The sequence below is a fragment of the Salmo salar genome, chromosome ssa22 (genome assembly GCF_905237065.1).
Source record: "Salmo salar chromosome ssa22, Ssal_v3.1, whole genome shotgun sequence".
Taxonomy (NCBI): Eukaryota; Metazoa; Chordata; class Actinopteri; order Salmoniformes; family Salmonidae; genus Salmo; species Salmo salar.
Genome location: NC_059463.1, coordinates 26,245,788 through 26,267,272, shown reverse-complemented (window position 1 = coordinate 26,267,272; position 21,485 = coordinate 26,245,788). Strand labels below are relative to the sequence as shown.

At 41.4% G+C, this 21,485-nt stretch overlaps 1 protein-coding gene across 1 annotated transcript in view; it reads left to right on the top strand.

Annotated features, from left to right (window-relative positions):
- The window catches only part of LOC106583131 (calmodulin-binding transcription activator 1), a 128,917-nt gene that overhangs the window by 19,817 nt on the left and 87,615 nt on the right, over positions 1-21,485 (top strand). Inside the window, exons 2-3 of the mRNA XM_045705826.1 lie at positions 3,249-3,344; positions 6,970-7,073. Coding sequence (XP_045561782.1) covers positions 3,249-3,344; positions 6,970-7,073 — 200 coding nt within the window. The remainder of the gene's footprint in view (positions 1-3,248; positions 3,345-6,969; positions 7,074-21,485) is intronic.

Here is a 21,485-nt window from a genome sequence, read left to right as displayed (position 1 = left end):
CCCAATAATAGACAGTCTGTAGAATAATACCCAATAATTGCCAGTCTGTAGAATAATACCCAATAATAGCCAGTCTGTAGAATAATACCCAATAATAGCCAGTCTGTAGAATAATACCCAATAATAGACAGTCTGTAGAATAATACCCAATAATAGACAGTCTGTAGAATAATACCCAATAATAGACAGTCTAGAATAATACCCAATAATAGACAGTCTGTAGAATAATACCCAATAATAGCCAGTCTGTAGAATAATACCCAATAATAGCCAGTCTGTAGAATAATACCCAATAATAGCCAGTCTGTAGAATAATACCCAATAATAGACAGTCTGTAGAATAATACCCAATTATAGACAGTCTGTAGAATAATACCCAATAATAGACAGTCTGTAGAATAATACCCAATAATAGCCAGTCTGTAGAATAATACCCAATAATAGCCAGTCTGTAGAATAATACCCAATAATAGACAGTCTGTAGAATAATACCCAATTATAGACAGTCTGTAGAATAATACCCAATAATAGCCAGTCTGTAGAATAATACCCAATAATAGACAGTCTGTAGAATAATACCCAATAATAGCCAGTCTGTAGAATAATACCCAATAATAGCCAGTCTGTAGAATAATACCCAATAATAGACAGTCTGTAGAATAATACCCAATAATAGACAGTCTGTAGAATAATACCCAATAATAGACAGTCTGTAGAATAATACCCAATAATAGACAGTCTGTAGAATAATACCCAATAATAGCCAGTCTGTAGAATAATACCCAATAATAGCCAGTCTGTAGAATAATACCCAATAATAGACAGTCTGTAGAATAATACCCAATAATAGACAGTCTGTAGAATAATACCCAATAATAGACAGTCTGTAGAATAATACCCAATAATAGACAGTCTGTAGAATAATACCCAATAATAGACAGTCTGTAGAATAATACCCAATAATAGACAGTCTGTAGAATAATACCCAATAATAGACAGTCTGTAGAATAATACCCAATAATAGACAGTCTGTAGAATAATACCCAATAATAGCCAGTCTGTAGAATAATACCCAATAATAGACAGTCTGTAGAATAATACCCAATAATTGACAGTCTGTAGAATAATACCCAATAATAGACAGTCTGTAGAATAATACCCAATTATAGACAGTCTGTAGAATAATACCCAATAATAGACAGTCTGTAGAATAATACCCAATAATAGCCAGTCTGTAGAATAATACCCAATTATAGACAGTCTGTAGAATAATACCCAATAATAGACAGTCTGTAGAATAATACCCAATAATAGACAGTCTAGAATAATACCCAATAATAGCCAGTCTGTAGAATAATACCCAATAATAGCCAGTCTGTAGAATAATACCCAATAATAGACAGTCTGTAGAATAATACCCAATAATAGACAGTCTGTAGAATAATACCCAATAATAGCCAGTCTGTAGAATAATACCCAATAATAGACAGTCTGTAGAATAACCCAATAATAGCCAGTCTGTAGAATAATACCCAATAATAGCCAGTCTGTAGAATAATACCCAATAATAGACAGTCTGTAGAATAATACCCAATAATAGACGGTCTGTAGAATAATACCCAATAATAGCCGGTCTGTAGAATAATACCCAATAATAGACGGTCTGTAGAATAACACCCAATAATAGACGGTCTGTAGAATAACACCCAATAATAGACAGTCTGTAGAATAACACCCAATAATAGACAGTCTAGAATAATACCCAATAATAGACAGTCTAGAATAATACCCAATAATAGACAGCCTGTAGAATAATACCCAATAATTGCCAGTCTGTAGAATAATACCCAATAATAGACAAAAGAAGGATATTACATATTTCTACCTTCTGTGTACTTATTCAGGATACATCACCATGAAGAGAATGATATTCATATCCAGAATGTTTTTTTACAACAGGCTTTATCTTCAAAGGGGTCGCTAGAAGCCTAATTGTAGGACAGACACACACACACACACACACACACACACACACACACACACACACACACACACACACACACACACACACACACACACACACACACACACAGAGGGGGACAAACATAAATGCACACAGACACACTCACAAACATACGTAGCATACATAGCTACAGGCATTATGGAGGCCGTGGGTTGAGAGTCCCGTTGCGTAGAGAAACTCCAGCAGATCAGAGAGGAGGAGCCCACAGGCACATAAACATGGAGTACCTCCACCTCGCTACACACGCACGCAGGCAGACAGGCAGGCAGGCAGGCTCATCCTTGGGTGCCTGAAAGCCTCTAGCGATGTCTTGTTGCTCTACTATCTGACTTATGTAAAGCGAGGATGCTACTGTAATATACATTGAGTGTTCAAAACATTAGGAAAACCTTCCTAATATTGAGTTGCACTCCCCCCTTTAACCCTCAGAACAGCCTCAATTCATCGGGGCATGGACTACAAGGTGTTGAAAGCATTCCATAGGGATGCTGGCCCATGTTGACTCCAATGCTTCCCACAGTTGGGTCAAGTTGGCTGGATGTACTTTGGGTGGTGGACCATTCTTGATACACACAGGAAACTGTTGAGTGTGAAAAACCCAGCAGCATTGCAGTTCTTGACACACTCAAACCGGTGTGCCTGGCACCTACTACCATACCCCATTCAAAGGCACTTAAATGTTTTGTCTTGCCCATTCACCCTCTGAATGGCACACACACAATCCATGTCTCAATTGTCTCAAGGCTTAAAAATCATTTTTTAACCTGTCTCCTCCCCTTCATCTACACTGATTGAAGTGGATTTAACAGGTGACATCAATAAGGGATCATAGCTTTCACCTGGATTATCCTGGTCAGTCTATGTCATGTAAAGAGCAGGTGTTTTTAACGTTCCGTACACTCAGTGTAGATCAAGCTATAGATTAGAAGATGGCTGCTCTTACTGTTTGAATGGAAGAATGGATGTCACTGACATAATATGACCACTTCTTGCTGTAGTAAGTCTGTATCATAGCAACGGTGACCAGGGAACAGGGAAATTAAGAGATGAAAACAAAGCAGAAGTAGAAGTTGTTGAAGCCAATGGTCACAAGCCAATAGGAATATTCTGCCCAATTTCTCATTATTTCTTCTCCTCTCTCTACTTCTCTCTATCCCATATCTCTCTCTCTCTCTCTCTCTCTCTCTCTCTCTCTCTCTCTCTCTCTCTCTCTCTCTCTCTGTAGGGTTGAAAAGGATAAGGAATCCAGAGCGGATGATTAGAATCGCCGTGGGATACACAGGACATGCCCCTCCCAAGAGTGATGACACTGACACCAACGGTAAGGCAAACACACCCCAACACCGCATCACAGGACCCAACAGACGTGTGCTGCTTTTTGTAGGACGAGGTGACTGTGTGTTGAAAAGCCTTCTGGCTAAACAAGCTGGCAGCCGAGGCCTTATTCTCACCAGCTCTGTTACGAACCTCTTGTGGACAGATGTACTGTACATAAACATAACTGGTACTGTAGAATCTGTCACTATTCTATGGGATGCATGAGATAACAAGCAGCATTAGTTCTGGGTCTTGGGTTTTCGTCACTCCCAGATCCTAATCAAGCATCTGACCAAATTATCAGAGATTTTAGTTCTGGGTTAACTGAGATTACTCTGTTACAGATAATACACACATGCACACACTCACACACACGCACAGACACACACACACACACACATTCTAAAGTGAGTCTCATTCTCATTCAACTCTGTTACAGATCATGTTTATTCATGCGTGCCGACGCAGAGCAGTGTGTGTGCGCACTCACACACACAGAGCTTATTTTAGGAGCAGAAGCTCATTGTCATGCCTAATCAATGCACAGAGCACTATCTATCCATACGGCATGGATCAGTGTTACTGGTGCTGGGAGAAACAGACCGTGGCTGGTTAAGAAAGAACTGGCTTTAACTGAGATGTATGAGAGAGAGACAGGGCGATCAAAGGTGTTTGTGTGTGTGTTTGTGTGTGTGTGTGTGTTTGTGTGTGTGTGTGTGTGTGTGTGTGTGTGTGTGTGTGTGTGTGTGTGTGTGTGTGTGTGTGTGTGTGTGTGTGTGTGTGTGTGTGTGTGTGTGTGTGTGTGTGTTTCTTGTTCTAGTTTGGTGTGTGAGTGTATGTCTATTTGTGTGTCTGCATGTTTGTGTATGAGAGAGAGAGAGAGAGAGAGAGAGAGAGAGAGAGAGAGAGAGAGAGAGAGAGAGAGAGAGAGAGAGAGAGAGAGAGAGAGAGTGTACACACACGGGGTGAGGGCCGGGAATATCTGTAGTGTTAAGGGGAGCTATAAAGGTGATGAGTGCTTTGATTGGTTATTGATCCTAGAACAGGACAGCCATCCTAGTGTGTGTGTTTGAGAAGAGGCCCAGAAAGGGTTTTTGTGGGGAGGTTATTGATTTGTACTGTGTGTTTGTACTCTCCTTGTCTGCTCTCCTGATCTGTCCTGAGATACAACAGGGACAGGAGAGGACAGAGCGACAGAGACAGGAGAGGACAGAGCGACAGAGACAGGAGAGGACAGAGACAGGAGAAGACAGAGCGACAGAGACAGGAGAGGACAGAGACAGGAGAGGACAGAGACAGGAGAGGACAGAGACAGGAGAGGACAGAGCAACAGAGACAGCAGAGGACAGAGCAACAGAGACAGGAGAGGACAGAGACAGGAGAGGACAGAGCAACAGAGACAGGAGAGGACAGAGCAACAGAGACAGCAGAGGACAGAGCAACAGAGACAGGAGAGAACAGAGCAACAGAGACAGGAGATGACAGAGCAACAGAGACAGGAGATGACAGAGCAACAGAGACAGGAGAGGACAGAGCAACAGAGACAGGAGAGGACAGAGCAACAGGAGAGGACAGAGACAGAGACACATCAGAGCCCAGGGACATGAGAGGACAGCGAGACAGAGACAGGAGAGGACAAAGAGACTAGAGAGACAGAGACAGGAGAGGACAGAGAGACAGAGACACACCAGAGCCCAGGGACATGAGAGGACAGAGACAGGAGAGGACAAAGAGACCTGAGAGGACAGAGAGACAGACAATGACAGAGAGAGAGAGAGAGAGAGAGAGAGAGAGAGAGAGAGAGAGAGAGAGAGAGAGAGAGGGGTCAGGGACAGATGGAGCAGGGGATGGACTGGGGAGGAAAGAGGAATGGTGAGGGACAGGGAGAGGAGCAGAAAGGGAGGCTAAGGTTGTTGGTTTGAGAATCAGAGGGGAAGGCTTGGGCATGGAGGATGAATGATTCATTGATTCTTGAATTGTTTGGTTGGTTGATTGATCGATCACACCAACAATTCCTCATATCCCAGCATTCTCTCTGTTGTGGTATCCCAGCTGAGGATGACTTGAGGAAAGGTTTATCAGCAGAATCATGAATTAGCATGCACACCCATCCCTCTATCCCTCTCCTCATCCCCCCTTCTTCTTAATCTCCTCTCTCCCTGTCTTTTCCTTCCTTCCTTCCCCATTTCTCTGCCTCTTTTTGCACGCACATCTACCCCGAACTCTTCTCCTCCTCTCCCTCCTTCCCTCTCTCTCCTATATCTCCCCCTCTCTCTTCTTCCTTCCCCTCTATCTAGTTTCTGTGCAATGAGCCTTTCTTTCACATTCATTTTATTTAGAAAAGGGGGAAATATTACATTTCTCCTCAGTACTGGGATAAATGTTTTTATTTATTTAACACCCCTACTCTTAAAATAAGTGCCATGGGATCTTTAGTGACCACAGAGAGTCAGGACACCGTTGAATGTCCCATCCAAAAGACAGCACCCTACACAGGGCAATGTCCACAATCACTGCCCTGGGATACTTTTTTGACCAGAGAAAAGAGTGCCTCCTACTGGTCCTCTAACACCACTTCCAGCGGCATCTGGTCTCCCATCCAGGGACTGACCAGGACCAACACTGCTTAGATTCAGAGGCAAGCCAGCAGTGGGAGGGATGCAGGGTGGTATGCTGCTGTAAGAGTTGCATTTGAGCGTTTTTATTCTGGAAAGTTTTATAATTAACTGACAGCCTCACAGGGGTATTGGGATTTTTCAGTAATACATGTGGAAATGACAGTTTTAGAAGGTAAAATATTAATCAACTAATGGATGGGGAATGTGCAGTGTGCTGGACGTTCATTTGTAGCATATTTGATTCTTATATAGGTACCAATAAAGATGCTGTTCAGATGGAAGTGTGTGTCTGGGATTGCCATGGGAATTTGTTGGTGGTAGGATCTTTCTGGAAAGTCCCAAGGGAGATATAAACTTAGGTGGTCCACACGCACACAACCACGCACATGAGATGTATGAGTGTGTGTGCTTGCATGCATATGGTGGGTGTGTTTGATCGCCGGTTTCATGTGGGTTTTCTAGTGCATTTCAAAGGCAGGGCCCTGATGAGAATTCCTCTGATCAGTGGTCGGAACATCGGGGACACTGGGCGGGATGTGTGTGTGTGTGTGTGAAGGAGAGGATTTAAACACTGATTGGCATTCATAGCAGTGAGTCCGGAGTGCTGCTAAATAAGAAATTAGGCTTTACCTAAGCCAGCGCCATTCAGCTGTTTGAAATTCTGTCTTCTCAGGGCTTCTATTAATAAATGCATAATTGATTAGGGTGAGCATACGTGCCTGAACACACTCTCACTGTCTCTATCACTATCTATCTATACCCCCCCTCTCTCTCTCACACACATACACACATTGTGTCAGCGTGTGTGCATGAGCATGTTCAGGAGTCTCACGTCTCCTGGGTTAAACAGAGGTCCTTCACTCAAACTCAGTCAATAACCCGTCTGTCTGTCTGTCTGTCTGTCTGTCTGTCTGTCTGTCTGTCTGTCTGTCTGTCTGTCTGTCTGTCTGTCTGTCTGTCTGTCTGTCTGTCTGTCTGTCTGTCTGTCTGTCTGTCTGTCTGTCTGTCTAGGTGAGCCTGGCCAGTTGAAGATCTACCTACCTAAGAAGCTGTTGGAGTGTTTGCCCAAATGTTCCTCTCTGCCCAAGGAGCGCCACCGCTGGAACACCAATGAGGTGAGAGAGCACTTAGGATGACCCAATAATAGGTTGCGCCTAGTCCAAGGACTTGGATGGATTAGGGCCTCTGTGTAGCAGTGTTTGAGTGTGGTGACCTCTAGCCTCTTCCATAAGTTATCATCTCCCTTCACTATTCCAGTGGATGGGTTTCCACGTGTAGTTCTGAAGAAAACTATTGTGCTGGGCCCACTTGTGGTTTGCTATTATTTCTGTTTTGATTGTGGATAGAGACTGAGGCGTGTGTGTTATTGATCTAGGACAGTGGTTCCCAAACTTTTTATAGTCCCGTACCCCTTCAAACATTCAACCTCCAGCTGCATATCCCCTCTAGCACTAGGGTCAGCACACTCGCAAATGTTGATTTTTGCCATCATTATAAGCCTGCCACACGCACACTATACGATACATTTATTAAACATTAGAATGAGTGAGTTTTTGTCACAACCCGGCTCATGGGGAAGTGACAAAGAGCTCATATAGGACCAGGGCACAAATAATAATCTAATAATAATCAATCATTTTGCTCTTTATTTAGCCATCTTACGTATACAACTTTATTTGTTCATTGAAAATTGTGAATAACTCACCACAGGTTAATGAGAAGGGTGTGCTTGAAAGGATGCACATAAGTCTGCAATGTTTGGGCTCCGAGTGGTGCAGTGGTCTAAGACACTGCATCTCAGTGCAAGAAGCGTCACTGCAGTACCTGGTTTGAATCCAGGCTGCATCACATCTGGCCTTGATTGGGAGTCCCATAGGGTGACACACAATTGGCCCAGTGTCATCCGGGGTAGGCTGTCATTGTAAATAAGAATGTGTTCTTATCTGACTTGCCTAGTTACATTTTTAAAAGTTGGGTTGTATCGGAGAGAGTCTTAACATTGTGATTTGCCAAGGCAGGATAATCTGAGCGCAGCCCAATCCGAAAATCTGGCAGTGGCTTCTGATTAAATTCAATTTTCACAGAACCGCTTGTTGCAACTTCGATGAGGCTCTCTTGTTCAGATATCGGTAAGTGGACTGGAGGCAGGGCATGAAAGGGATAACAAATCCAGTTGTTTGTGTCATCTGTTTCAGGAAAGTACCTGCGTAATTGAGCACCTAACTCACTCAGGTGTTTCGCAATATCATATTTGACATTGTCCATAAGCTTGAGTTCATTTGCACACAAAATATCATACAATGATGGAAAGACCTGTGTGTCCATTATAATGCAGACAGAGAAGAGCTCCAACTTCTTAATCATAGTCTCAATTTTGTCCAGCACATTGAATATAGTTGCGGAGAGTCCCTGTAATCCTAGATTCAGATCATTCAGGCGAGAAAAAACATCACCCAGATAGGCCAGTCGTGTGAGAAACTCATCATCATGCAAGCAGTCAGACAAGTGAAAATTATGGTCAGTAAAGAAAACTAAGCTAGTCTCTCAATTTAAAAAAGCATGTAAATACTTGATAACCCCTTGATAACCAGTGCACTTCTGTATGTTGTTAAAGCGTTACATGGTCGCTGCCCATATCATTGCATAGTTGTAACGGTTGTCGTACTGGAGAGAAGACCGAGGCACAGCGGGTTGCGTGCTCATCATGATAATTTAGTCAATACATGTGAACACGAAAAAACAATAAACAAAAGAGAACGACAGACCGACAGTTTTACAGGCTAGGTACTTACATACAGCAGTGCAAAATCAACTACCCACCAAATAACCAAACCAAACACACACCTCTATATAGGACTCTCAATCAGAGGCAACTAGAAACACCTGCCTCCAATTGAGAGTCCAACACCCAATCCTAAACATAGAAAAACTAAACTAGACAGAACATAGAAATGCATACACAACACAAACCCTCTGCCACGCCCTGACCAAAACTAATACAATTACTCCCTCTGCTGGTCAGGACGTGACAATAGTGCAGAAAATACACAAGAGTTCAGGGGCCTTGCTTTAACAAAGTTAACCATTTTCACTGTAGTGTCCACAACTTCTTTCAAGCTGTCAGGCATTCCCTTGGCAGCAAGAGCCTCTCAGTGGATGCTGCAGTGTACCTAAGTGGCGTCGGGAGCAACTGCTTGCACGCACGTTACCACTCTACTATGTCTCCCTGTCAACCCAGCTTTTACGCCATCAGTACACATATCAACACATCTTGACCACCAAAGTCCATTTGATGTCACAAAGCTGTCCAGTACTTTAAAAATATCCTCTCCTGTTGTCCTGGTCTCCAGTGGACTGCAGAAGAGGATGTCTTCTTTAATTGACCCCCCATAAACACAACGAACATATACCAGGAGCTGTGCCAGGCCCGCCACGTCTGTTGACTCATCCAGCTGTAACGCATAGAATTCACTGGCTTGTATGCGAAGCAGTAATTGCTTCAAAACATCTCCTGCCATGTCACTGATGTGTCGTGAAACAGTGTTGTTTGATGAAGTCATTGTCTGTATAGTTTTTTTTTGTCCTTTTCCTCCAGCATTGTCCCAGCCATATCCGCGGCAGCTGGAAGAATTAAGTCCTCCACAATAGTATGGGGCTTGCCTGTCCTTGCCACTCGGTAGCTCACCATATAAGATGCTTCTAGCCCCTTCTTGTTAATGGTATCTGTTGCTTTTATACATGTCTTACTACTCAAAAGTCGTCTTAATTCTCAATCAAAAAACTCCTGTGGCTTATTTCTCAAATTGCCTTGTTTTGTTTCTAAATGTCTGCGCAAGAGAGAAGGTTTCATCGAGTTGTGAGATAGTACTTTTGCACATACAGTTGAAGTCAGAAGTTTACATACACTTAGGTTGGTGTCATTAAAACTTGTTTTTCAACCACTCCACAAAGTTCTTGTTAACAAACTATAGTTTTGGCAAGTCGGTTAGGACATCTACTTTGTGCTTGACACAAGTCATTTTTCCAACAATTGTTTACAGACAGATTATTTCACTTGTAATTCACTGTATCAAAATTCCAGTGGGTCAGAAGTTTACATACACTAAGTTGACTGTTTCTTTAAACAGCTTGGAAAATTCCAGAAAATGATGTCATGGCTTTAGAAGCTTCTGATAGGCTAATTGACATAATTTGAGTCAGTTGGAGGTGTACCTGTGGATGTATTTTAAGGCCTACCTTCAAACTCAGTGCCTCTTTGCTTGACATCATGGGAAAATCAAAAGAAATCAGCCAAGACCTCAGAAAAGAATTGTAGACCTCCACAAGTCTGGTTCATCCTTGGGAGCAATTTCCAAATGCTTGAAGGTACCACATTAATCTGTACAAACAATAGTACGCAAGTATAAACACCATGGGACCATGCAGCCGTCATACCGCTCAGGAAGGAGACGTGTTCTGTCTCCTAGAGATTAACTTACTTTGGTGCCAAAAAGTGCAAATCAATCCCAGAACAACAGCAAAAGACCTTGTGAAGATGCTGGAGGAAATAGGTACAAAAGTATCTATATCCACAGTAAAACGAGTCCTATATCGACATAACCTGAAAGGCTACTCAGCAAGGAAGAAGCCACTGCTCCAAAACCGCCATAAAAAAGCCAGACAACGGTTTGCAACTGCAAATGGGGACAAAGATCGTACTTTTTGGAGAAATGTCCTCTGGTCTGATAATGACCATCGTTATATTTGGAGGAAAAAGGGGGAGGCTTGCAAGCCGAAGAACACCATCCCAACCATGAAGCACAGGGGTGGTAGCATCATATTGTGGGGATGTTTTGCTGCAGGAGGGACTGGTGCACTTCACAAAATAGAAGGCATTATGAGGATGGGAAATTATGTGGATATATTGAAGCAACATCTCAAGACATCAGTCAGGAAGTTAAAGCTTGGTCGCAAATGGGTCTTCCAAATGGACAATGACCCCAAGCATACTTCCAAAGTTGTGGAAAAATGGCTTAAGGCCAACAAAGTCAACGTATTGGAGTGGCAATCACAAAGCCCTGACTTCAATCCCATAGAAAATTGGTGGGCAGAACTGAAAAAGCGTGTGCGAGCAAGGAGGCCTACAAACCTGACTCAGTTACACCAGCTCTGTCAGGAGGAATGGGCCAAAGTTCACCCAATTTATTGTGGGAAGCTTGTGGAAGGCTACCCGAAACGTTTGACCCAAGTTAAAGAATTTAAAGGCAATGCTACCAAATACTAATTGAGTGTATGTAAACTTCTGACCCACTGGGAATGTGATGAAAGAAATAAAAGCTGAAATAAATCATTCTCTCTACTATTATTCTGACATTTCACATTCTTAAAATAAAGTGGTGATCCTAACTGACCTAAAACAGGACATTTTTACTAGGATTAAATGTCAGGAATTGTGAAAAACTGAGTTTAAATGTATTTGGCTAAGGTGTATGTAAACTTCCGACTTCAACTGTATAGCACACTGTGGCTGAGGAAAGGCACTCCTCCCAATATAAGTGAACCCCAAATAAATGTAGTTATTATCATATTTGCTCCTCTTTAATGGTCCAACGTCCCTGTCTGTTCTGTGCTTTCCCGGGTAAGGGGGCAGTAGATCTTCAGCTGCATCAGATTCACAACTGTCAGTGTCTGTGCTAGCTGAGCTAACAACAAATGTAGAATTACTGATGCTAGCATTGGATGTGCTCGTGGAAGCAGAACAACTTGTGTCGACAGTTGCAGGTGTAGTACTGCTGGCAGTAGCAGTACTACCAGTAGAGTTGCTATGTGTCTCTATGGACACGGGCCTTACTAAATGGACTGTTTGAAAATGTGAAGAAAAGTGTAAAAAAAGATATATATATTTTTTTAATGTGAATCACATTTTTATTTGGCGTACCCCCGACGGCATTGCGTGTACCCAAGTACCCCATTTTGGGAATACCTGATCTAGGAGATGTGCATTCATTACTATGCGATGTAAAGCTTATTTGACTTGTGGTTTCTCCTCTGATGCAATTCATTACATTTTTCATGCGATCTGTCTCAGTGAAGGACAAACAGCATATCTGCAGCCTACAGAACAGAGCACTCACTGGAATCAAGTGTGTGTGTCTGTGTGTGTGCTTGCATGTGTGTATGTGGTTCCGAATTGAGAGCAGTTTGTGATCTTTCAGTGCTGAGATTTTTGTGTAGGAAACACAGAGTCGAGAGTATGCGTGAAGACAGACCCTCTCCTCTCTCATTGTCTCTTTCTCCTTCTGTGTGTGTTTGATGATGGAGTGAAGGCTCAGTTCAGGGGAAGGTTGGGTGTCCCTGGGAGGATTCCTTCAAAGCTCATCTGTTTCATCAGAGGCCTAAAGTTTCCTGAATACTTAAACACCCCATAGTGTCAGTCTCCCCTTTGTCCTTTATAGGCATCCTCCTGTTTCTGTGTTTGAGGGAGAGAGAGACATGGAGAGAGAATGTGTGTTTATGTATGTGTTTGTGATTGTGTATGTCATTTAAGTGATAATGCCAGAGAAGCCGGTGTTTGGAGGATATATTGGCACGGGTATTGTTTGTCTCAGGCCGGCAAACCATGCCAATATATCTTCCTGTAGTAACAGAGCTGTGAGTCGGGAAGCAGGTGCAGGTGAAATGTTTAATAAAACAACAAAACCAGTAACGAGCCAAATCCATAAGGCTACACGCCGGTAAACAAGAGCAATACCAACTGGTTAGGAAACATAAGGGAGTGACATATAAAGGGGAGGAAATAATGAAGGTAATGAAGTCCAGGTGTGAATCATAATGATTAACATGTTTGCGTAATGATGAATCCCAGGACCAGTGGTTAGTATTCTGGTAATGTCATATGCCGGAGAGGAGGAGCAGGAGAAGATGTGACACTTCCAAACATATTCATATTTTCATTAAAAACTTTATTTTGATGAATTTATTCATACTATTTCATCCTTTCACAAGATATCGTCCCGAAAGAAATCTAGGGTTTCTACCGAAGCCAACTGGTCGTTCGTTCTATTGGTTCGGTTGCCAGAGACGCGACCCAGTCGTTCAGTCTTTTTGTTCTGTATCTATGGCTGCGACCCAGTCGTTCAGTCTTTTTGTTCTGTATCTATGGCTGCGACCCAGTCGTTCAGTCTTTTTGTTCTGTATCTATGGCTGCGACCCAGTCGTTCAGTCTTTTTGTTCTGTATCTATGGCTGCGACCCAGTCGTTCAGTCTTTTTGTTCTGTATCTATGGCCGCGACCCAGTCGTTCAGTCTTTTTGTTCTGTATCTATAGATGCGACTCAGTCATTCGTTCTAAATGTTCCATTGCCATACTGGCTGTCAACGTTCTTATCTCTTGCTTGCTAGCTAGCTAACTACGGCTAACTTATAGTCATGTCAAACAATGTAGACAGAATAACAACAGTAGCTGCATTTGTTTAAGCTGTTTTCTAGTGACATTTATTGGACACATCCATAACAATGAGCTAATGAGGTACGATTTCACCTGGCATAGAAAATGTGCTCTCTCGTCAGGACACTGTTGTTCAGAGGAGCTAGCCAACAACACAGCTAACACAATCACTTCAAACTGAAGATGGGAAGACTGCAAACTAGCTGCACTTCATTTCGTTTGATCTTTTTTCAATTGACATTTCTTTATATATATCCATAAAAATTATGCCAGCTGATTCATGATTTCAACTGGCGGAGAAACGCTGCCTGCCTTTCTCTCTCGTCCCGACTTCGAGATCGAATTTGAATATTGAAACAATGTTGCAAATGTCGAAGAGACAGACAGCAAGGTTTATACTAGGAACCTAGCCCACAATGTCTGCTGTGTGGATCGAGCAGTCAAGAAGTTGAGCAGTCATTTGAAAGAATAAGAACATTTCAGCAAGACAACTCAAAGGTGAAACCCATTAACACCAAGATAATGGAATTCATTGCCCTTAACAATCAACCGTTCTCTATCGTGGGTGATGTTGGCCTTCACCGACTGGTCGAGCACCGGTACACACTACCAAGGGTGCTATTTTTCAGATGTTGACCTACCGGAGTTACACAGTAATAGCGTCACTTTTATTAGATTCAAAACATACATACTATGGAACGCCGTTTGGGTATTTGCATGTCAAAAAGATACAGTAGCACTGTCAAAGCTATACAAAAAATTCTGTAAACACCGGTTGTGTTTACGATGTGTTTACAATACCGCGTTGGTAATAAAGCATAATTTGTTCGACCGCAACTTCTGAGGTAGCTAGCTTTAGCTTGGTACCTAGCTATCACCAATACAACCTGCCTGAAAACAATGACCAGTAGAAACTGCAGTCATTTTCATTATTCTTACGTAAATGCCAACAAAATAACTTTGTGTGTGTGTGTGTGTGTGTGTGTGTGTGTGTGTGTGTGTGTGTGTGTGTGTGTGTGTGTGTGTGTGTCGTGCGTGCGTGTGTACCCTTTATTTAACTAGGCAAGTCAGTTAAGATCAAATTCTTATTTACAATGACGGCCTACCCAGGCCAAACCCGGATGACGCTGGGCCAATTGGGCACCGCCCTATGGGACTCCCAATCACGGCCAGATTTGATGCAGCCTGGATTCAAACCAGGGACTGTAGTTACGCCTCTTGCACTGAGATGCCGTGCCTTAGACCGATCCGTCCATGTGTGTGTGTTAACTATTTAACTGTACTAGAATTCTTAAAAGGCCGCTAAAATTTTAAATATCGGTTATCGGTATCGTGTTTTGTTTTTGGCAAGGAAAATATCGGATATCGGTATCGGGCAAAATCATATCGGTGCATCACTAGTTTATACAAAGGAATGTGAGATAATGTCTAGATGCTTTTTATAGTGGAGGTCAAGTTTATAACTTGCCTGGCTGGGCTGATGAGACAGTGGATTGCGCTGTCAGATGGAACAGAGTAAATAGGCATTTTAACACCATAGATTTAGCCGGTGGTAACTTGTGGATAAGACACCGCTGGAATGCACTTTTAACCAATCAGCCTTCAGGATTAGACCCACCCATTGTATAAATCAGGCATAACTGATGCACCAAAGCATTATATACCTCTCCTCCAAATGGTTCTGTCTGAATGTGATTTGGAGGGAATCTCACAGATAGGTTCTGCCGATAATTTAGCCTGCTTCTAAATCCTACTAGTACTGTGTGTGTGTGTGTGTGTGTGTGTGTGTGTGTGTGTGTGTGTGTGTGTGTGTGTGTGTGTGTGTGTGTGTGTGTGTGTGTGTGTGTGTGTGTGTGTGTGTGTTAGCTTATAATTCATCATTGTGCTAAATGCCCCAGCTAGCACATACTGTAATGTTCTGAGAACCATGTTTCTTAGAGCTTGGTGAGAGCGTGTTTGTCCTATGATTATTTTGCATACAACCTTCCCCCAATGTTCTGGAATAGTGTAAGATAATGAGCTAGCACACAACGTTCTGAGAACCCTATGTTTCTTAAGTGGGAATTTCAGGTCTTCAGTATAACGTTTCCTATAGGTTTCCCCATGGTTCTATTTAAAGGAACGTTCTCAAATTGTTCCAAGAATATTAAGAAACAACGTTCTTCTATGGGAATTTCAGTACTTCAACGTTTTCTACTGTTTTCGTCATGGTTTTATTTAAAGTCATGTTCTCAGAACGTTCAGAGAACGTTAAGAATCAATGTTCTTCTATGGGAATTTCAGTACTTCAGCATAACGTTTCTTCAGGTTTCCTCCTGGTTCTATTTAAAACGTTCCATTAAAACCATAAGAAAACATTACTAACATTCATAGTATGTTCTAAGAATGTTATTTATAAACATATGCATTCCGTTTTCAGCATCAACAAAACTCTCTCTATCCTCTATATTGTTAAGTGTGTTTTGGTGTGTTGGATGCGCCCACTAATTGGCCCTACCTGATCTAAATGAGTGCTTGTTTCTTTTGAAATGGGATCGGTTTGAATAGACTCAAATGAACAGCTTCGTATGAGTTCCCAGAACATGCTAAATGTTCCCTTCCGTTCTCAGAACGTTTAAAAAAACGTTCAGTTTTATTGTTCAGGAAATGTATGGCTTCGTTCCCAGAACCAATGGGAAACCAAAAACGTACATTTCCATAACATCCAAGGAACCACATGTGCTAGCTGGGGCTGCTAATACAGCATGGTGATGACTTATTGATAAAAGGCCAGTCATGTGTGTGTGTGTGTGTGTGTGTGTGTGTGTGTTTCATTTCAACCTGCAGCGTGATCCAAGTTTTAGAGAGAATCTTAGTGATCCTCTCTCTCTCTTGCTCTCTCTTTAGCTTTTCTGTATTTTCTTTTGCACTCGGTCTTCATCTCTATCCGTCTCTACCTCCTCACCCTCTATGACCTTTTTCACATTGACGATAACAAAGGGACATTTTAGAGAGGTTCTGGAGAGACAATACTGTTGTGTAAACTTGCCAAATGATCACGTCTCAAGCGCTACCTCCAGAGGTCGTGTATGACACGCGCCCTACAGTTACCCCTATCCGGGCAGGTCAGTGTGAACAGAATTCTCCTCATATTTAAGACTTGTTTTATTGAGTTTAACATGAAATTGCAGTAACAGCATGTTACATTCAGAAATTGTAGCAGTAACTGAGCCACATAGAACTATGGAAGCCCATTCCCCTAACATTTGTTTTAGGTCGATAGGTTTACTATCTCAACTTTGAGATATGTAAGAAAACATTTTGAGATAGTACAAATAGAAGATGTATAACATTGTTTGGTGATGTCAGAGGTGGCACCACAAGGGAAATTGTTTTCCTGGGACCCAGAGTAAAAAATAAATAAAGGTTTTATATGGGCCATGATGGACTAGATTTTTTCTAGACAGGTCATACAGTATGGTTTGAAAGAAAAAACTCCTGGATAAATTCCTGGTCCTAGGGATAACTACATAACAATCCTGTCATACTTGTCCTTATCCTGTTAGGGACAGACGTTCCGCTAGCAGAACGCCTCACCAATATCCAATAGTATAGCGTGGCGCGAAATACAAACACCTAAAAAATGCTATAACTTGAATTTCTCAAACATATGACTATTTTACACCATTTTAAAGATAAGACTCTCGTTAATCTAACCACACTGTCCGATTTCAAAAAGGCTTTACAACGAAAGCAAAACATTAGATTATGTCAGGATTATACCCTCCCAAAAATAATCACACAGCCATTTTCAAAGCAAGCATATATGTCACAAAAACCAAAACCACAGCTAAATGCAGCACTAACCTTTGATGATCTTCATCAGATGACACTCCTAGGACATTATGCTATACAATACATGCACGTTTTGTTCAATCAAGTTCATATTTATATCAAAAACAACTTTTTACATTAGCATGTGATGCTCAGAACTAGCATACCCACCGCAAACTTACGGTGAATTTACTAAATTACTCACGATAAACGTTGACAAAAAACATAACAATTATTTTAAGAATTATAGATACAGAACTCCTTTATGCAATCGTGGTGTCCGATTTTAAAATAGCTTTTCGGTGAAAGCACATTTTGCAATATTCTGAGTACATAGCCCGGCCATCACGGCTAGCTATTTTGACACCCACCAAGTTTGGCACTCACCAAACTCAGATTTACTATAAGAAAAATTGGATTACCTTTGCTGTTCTTCATCAGAATGCACTCCCAGGACTTCTACTTCAACAACAAATGTTGTTTTGGTTCAAAATAATCCATAGTTATATTGAAATAGCTCCGTTTTGTTTGTGCGTTCAGGTAACTATCCGAAGGGTGACGCACCGGCGCGTTTCGTGACCAAAAAATTCTAAATATTCCATTACCGTACTTCGAAGCATGTCAAATGCTGTTTAAAATAAATTTGTATGCGATTTTTCTCGTAAAATAGCGATAATATTCCAACCGGGAGACGTTGTATTCGTTCAAACAGTGAAAGAAAAAAATGGAGTCGTCTCGTGCATGCGCACGCAAGTGTCATTGTCCTCAGAAGGACCACTCACAAAAACCCCTGCTGTTTTTCGCCCAGAGACTGCAGAGCTATCATTCCACTTTCTGGTGCCTTCCTAGAGCCAATGGAAGCCTTAGAAAATGTCACGTTACAGCAGAGATGCTGTATTTTTGATAGAGAGGCTACAGAAGGACAAGAAATGAGCAGACAGGGCACTTCCTGTATAGAATCTTCTCAGGTTTTTGCCTGCCATATGAGTTCTGTTATACTCACAGACACCATTCAAACAGTTTTAGAAACTTTAGAGTGTTTTCTATCCAAATCTACTAATTATATGCATATTCTAGTTTCTGTGCAGGAGTAGTAACCAGATTAAATTGGGTACGTTTTTTATCCGGCCGTGCAAATACTGCCCCCTAGCCCCAACAGGTTTTAACACTCAAGATTTGGGACTTCAAGAAGTATGGAGAACAACACATTCTAATGAAAGGGGCTATTATTTTTATTATGTACACAAATCCTATTCAAGAATATACTTTTTTGTTCCATAATTATTTTTTCTCCAAGATTTCAAGTTGTTTATTTTCCTAGAATTGTATCTGACCCCTCTGCCCTGTTTTTTTCCCCAATGAATTTGAAGGACCTCCTATGACACCACCATCTTGGAGATTCAACATATAGCTCCTAGCAAATCATCAATTATTGATTATGTTAATAATCACTTCCATTTTTTATTTGAAGTACACCGGAACACAGCAGTATGCCCTTTAATGGTCTGGGATACCCTGAAGCCTGTACAGTGCCTTGCAAAAGTATTCATCCCCCTTGGCGTTTTTCCTATTTTGTTGCGTTACAACCTGTAATTTAAATGGATTTTTATTTGTATTTCGTGTAATGGACATACACAAAATAGTCCAAATTGATGAAGTGAAATGAAAGAAATTACTTGTTTACATATTATTTATTTTTTTATAAAAATGGAAAAGTGGTGCCTGCATATGTATTCACACCTTTGCTATGAAGCCCCTAAATAAGATCTGGTGCAATCAATTACCTTCAGAAGTCACATAATTTGTTGAAGTCCACTTGTGTGCAATCTAAGTGTCACAGGATCTCAGTATATACAGTTGAAGTCGGAAGTTTACATACACTTAGGTTGGAGTCATTAAAACTCATTTTTCAACCACTCCACAAATTTCTCGTTAACAAACTCTAGTTTTGGCAAGTCGTTTAGGACATCTACTTTGTGCATGACACAAGTAATTTTTCCAACAATTGTTTACAGACAGATTATTTCACTTATAATTCACTGTATCACAATTCCAGTGGGTTAGAAGTTAACATACACTAAGTTGACTGTGCCTTTAAACAGCTTGGAAACTTCCAGAAAATGATGTCATGGCTTTAGAAGCTTCTGATAGGCTAATTGACATCATTTGAGTCAATTGGAGGTGTACCTGTGGATGTATTTTAAGGCCTACCTTCAAACTCAGTGCCTCTTTGCTTGACATCATGGGAAAATCAAAAGAAAAGACCTCAGAAAGAAAATTCCAAATGCTTGAAGGTACCACATTCATCTGTACAAACAGTAGTATGCAAGTATAAACACCATGGGACCACGCAGCCGTCATACCGCTCAGGAAGGAGACGCATTCTGTCTCCCAGAGATTAACTTACTTTGGTGCCGAAAAGTGCAAATCAATCCCAGAACAACAGCAAAGGACCTTGTGAAGATGCTGGAGGAAAGGGGTCGAAAAGTATCTATATCCACAGTAAAACGAGTCCTATATCGACATAACCAGAAAGGCCGCTCAGCAAGAAAGGAGCCACTGTTCCAAAACCGCCATAAAAAAGCCAGACTACGGTTTGCAACTGCACATGGGGACAAAGATCGTACTTTCTGGAGAAATGTCCTCTGGTCTGATGAAACAAAAATAGAACTGTTTGGCCATAATGACCATCGTTATGTTTGGAGGATAAAGGGGGATGCTTGCAAGCCGAAGAACACCATCCCAACTGTGAAGCACGGGGGTGGCAGCATCATGTTGTGGGGGTGCTTTGCTGCAGGAGGGACTGGTGCACTTCACAAAATAGATGGCATTATGAGGATGGAAAATTATGTGGATATTAAAGCAACATCTCAAGACATCAGTCAGGAAGTTAAAACTTGGTCGCAAATGGGTCTTCCAATTGGACAATGACCCCAAGCATACTTCCAAAGTTGTGGAAAAATGGCTTAAGGACAACAAAATCAAGGTATTGGAGTGGCCAGAAAAAAGCCATTGCTTCAAGAAAAAAAGGCCTAGGAACAGTGGGTTAACTGTTCAGGGGCAGAGCGACATATTGTTTTACCATGTCAACTCGGGGATTCGTTCCAGCAACCTTTCGGTGACTGGCCCAATGCTCTAACCACTAGCCTACCTGCCGCCCCCATAGACCAGTGTCACTTTTAAATGTTGATTATATGTTGATTTCTCAAATATTAACTCTGCGCCTGGAATCTGTGCTGCCCAATCTCATCCACACAGACCAAACTGGTTTTGTACAGGGTCATCTCTCCCCTGATGATAATTTACGTATATATTTTGACATTCTTTTTTATACTAATGTTCTTAAGACCCCAAATGTTGTAGTCTCCCTTGATGCTGAAACAGCATTCGACAGAGTGGAATGGACGTACCTGTACGTTATGTCTGTATTATCAAGGTTTTGTCTTTTGTACTCAAATTATTTATAATTCACTGGTGACAGTAGTTAAAGATGCGTTACACAGAAATCGCTCCGCCATTTACTGGTTGCTAAAATTCTAATAGTTCGCCTAATTTCAGTTTATGTGACAAAACAAGCAAGTATACTGTAGAGAATCATTGTACCATCTAAATTGCTGTGAAATATCTTTCCATAACTAAAAATATTGTATTGTGTACAAAACGGAAAGTAAAAGGCACAAAAACAAAACTTAAGAATGGGGAAGCATAGAAATAGTGCATATTGAACAGATCTACCACTTCTTAGACTTGCTTTCAATGAGAATGACAAATCTATAACTCACATTTCTATGTGAATTTGGTCAGGTCAAAAAGTTTCATACTGCAGCTTTAAAACCCACACCCAATACTCAGCCCTCTTCCTGTTGTCTCGAGGGACAAGGCAAGGCTGTCCGACCAGTGCAGAACATTTTGCTTTGGTCATAGAACCCCTATGCCACCATGATTAGATCACATGACCAAATGAAAGGAATTATTTCCAAAGTATACACCTCACATGGTTATGGGCTTAACAAAAGAAGACACCTGTACCATGTCAGATATAGAGTTTAGATGCATCCCAATATTACACTTTATATACATTACAGAAGACTGAAATATAATAAAACAGTTTAACATATAAACACCGGATTTTTGACGTTATTTAAAAAAATGGTGTATTAATTATGAAAAATATGAATAACATTCCACCCATTAGGCCACTAGGTAATTTGACTGCAGGAAAGGGCTACGTACTTTGGAATTTTCATACCCAGTAATGTACACTGAGTATGCAAAATATTAATAACACC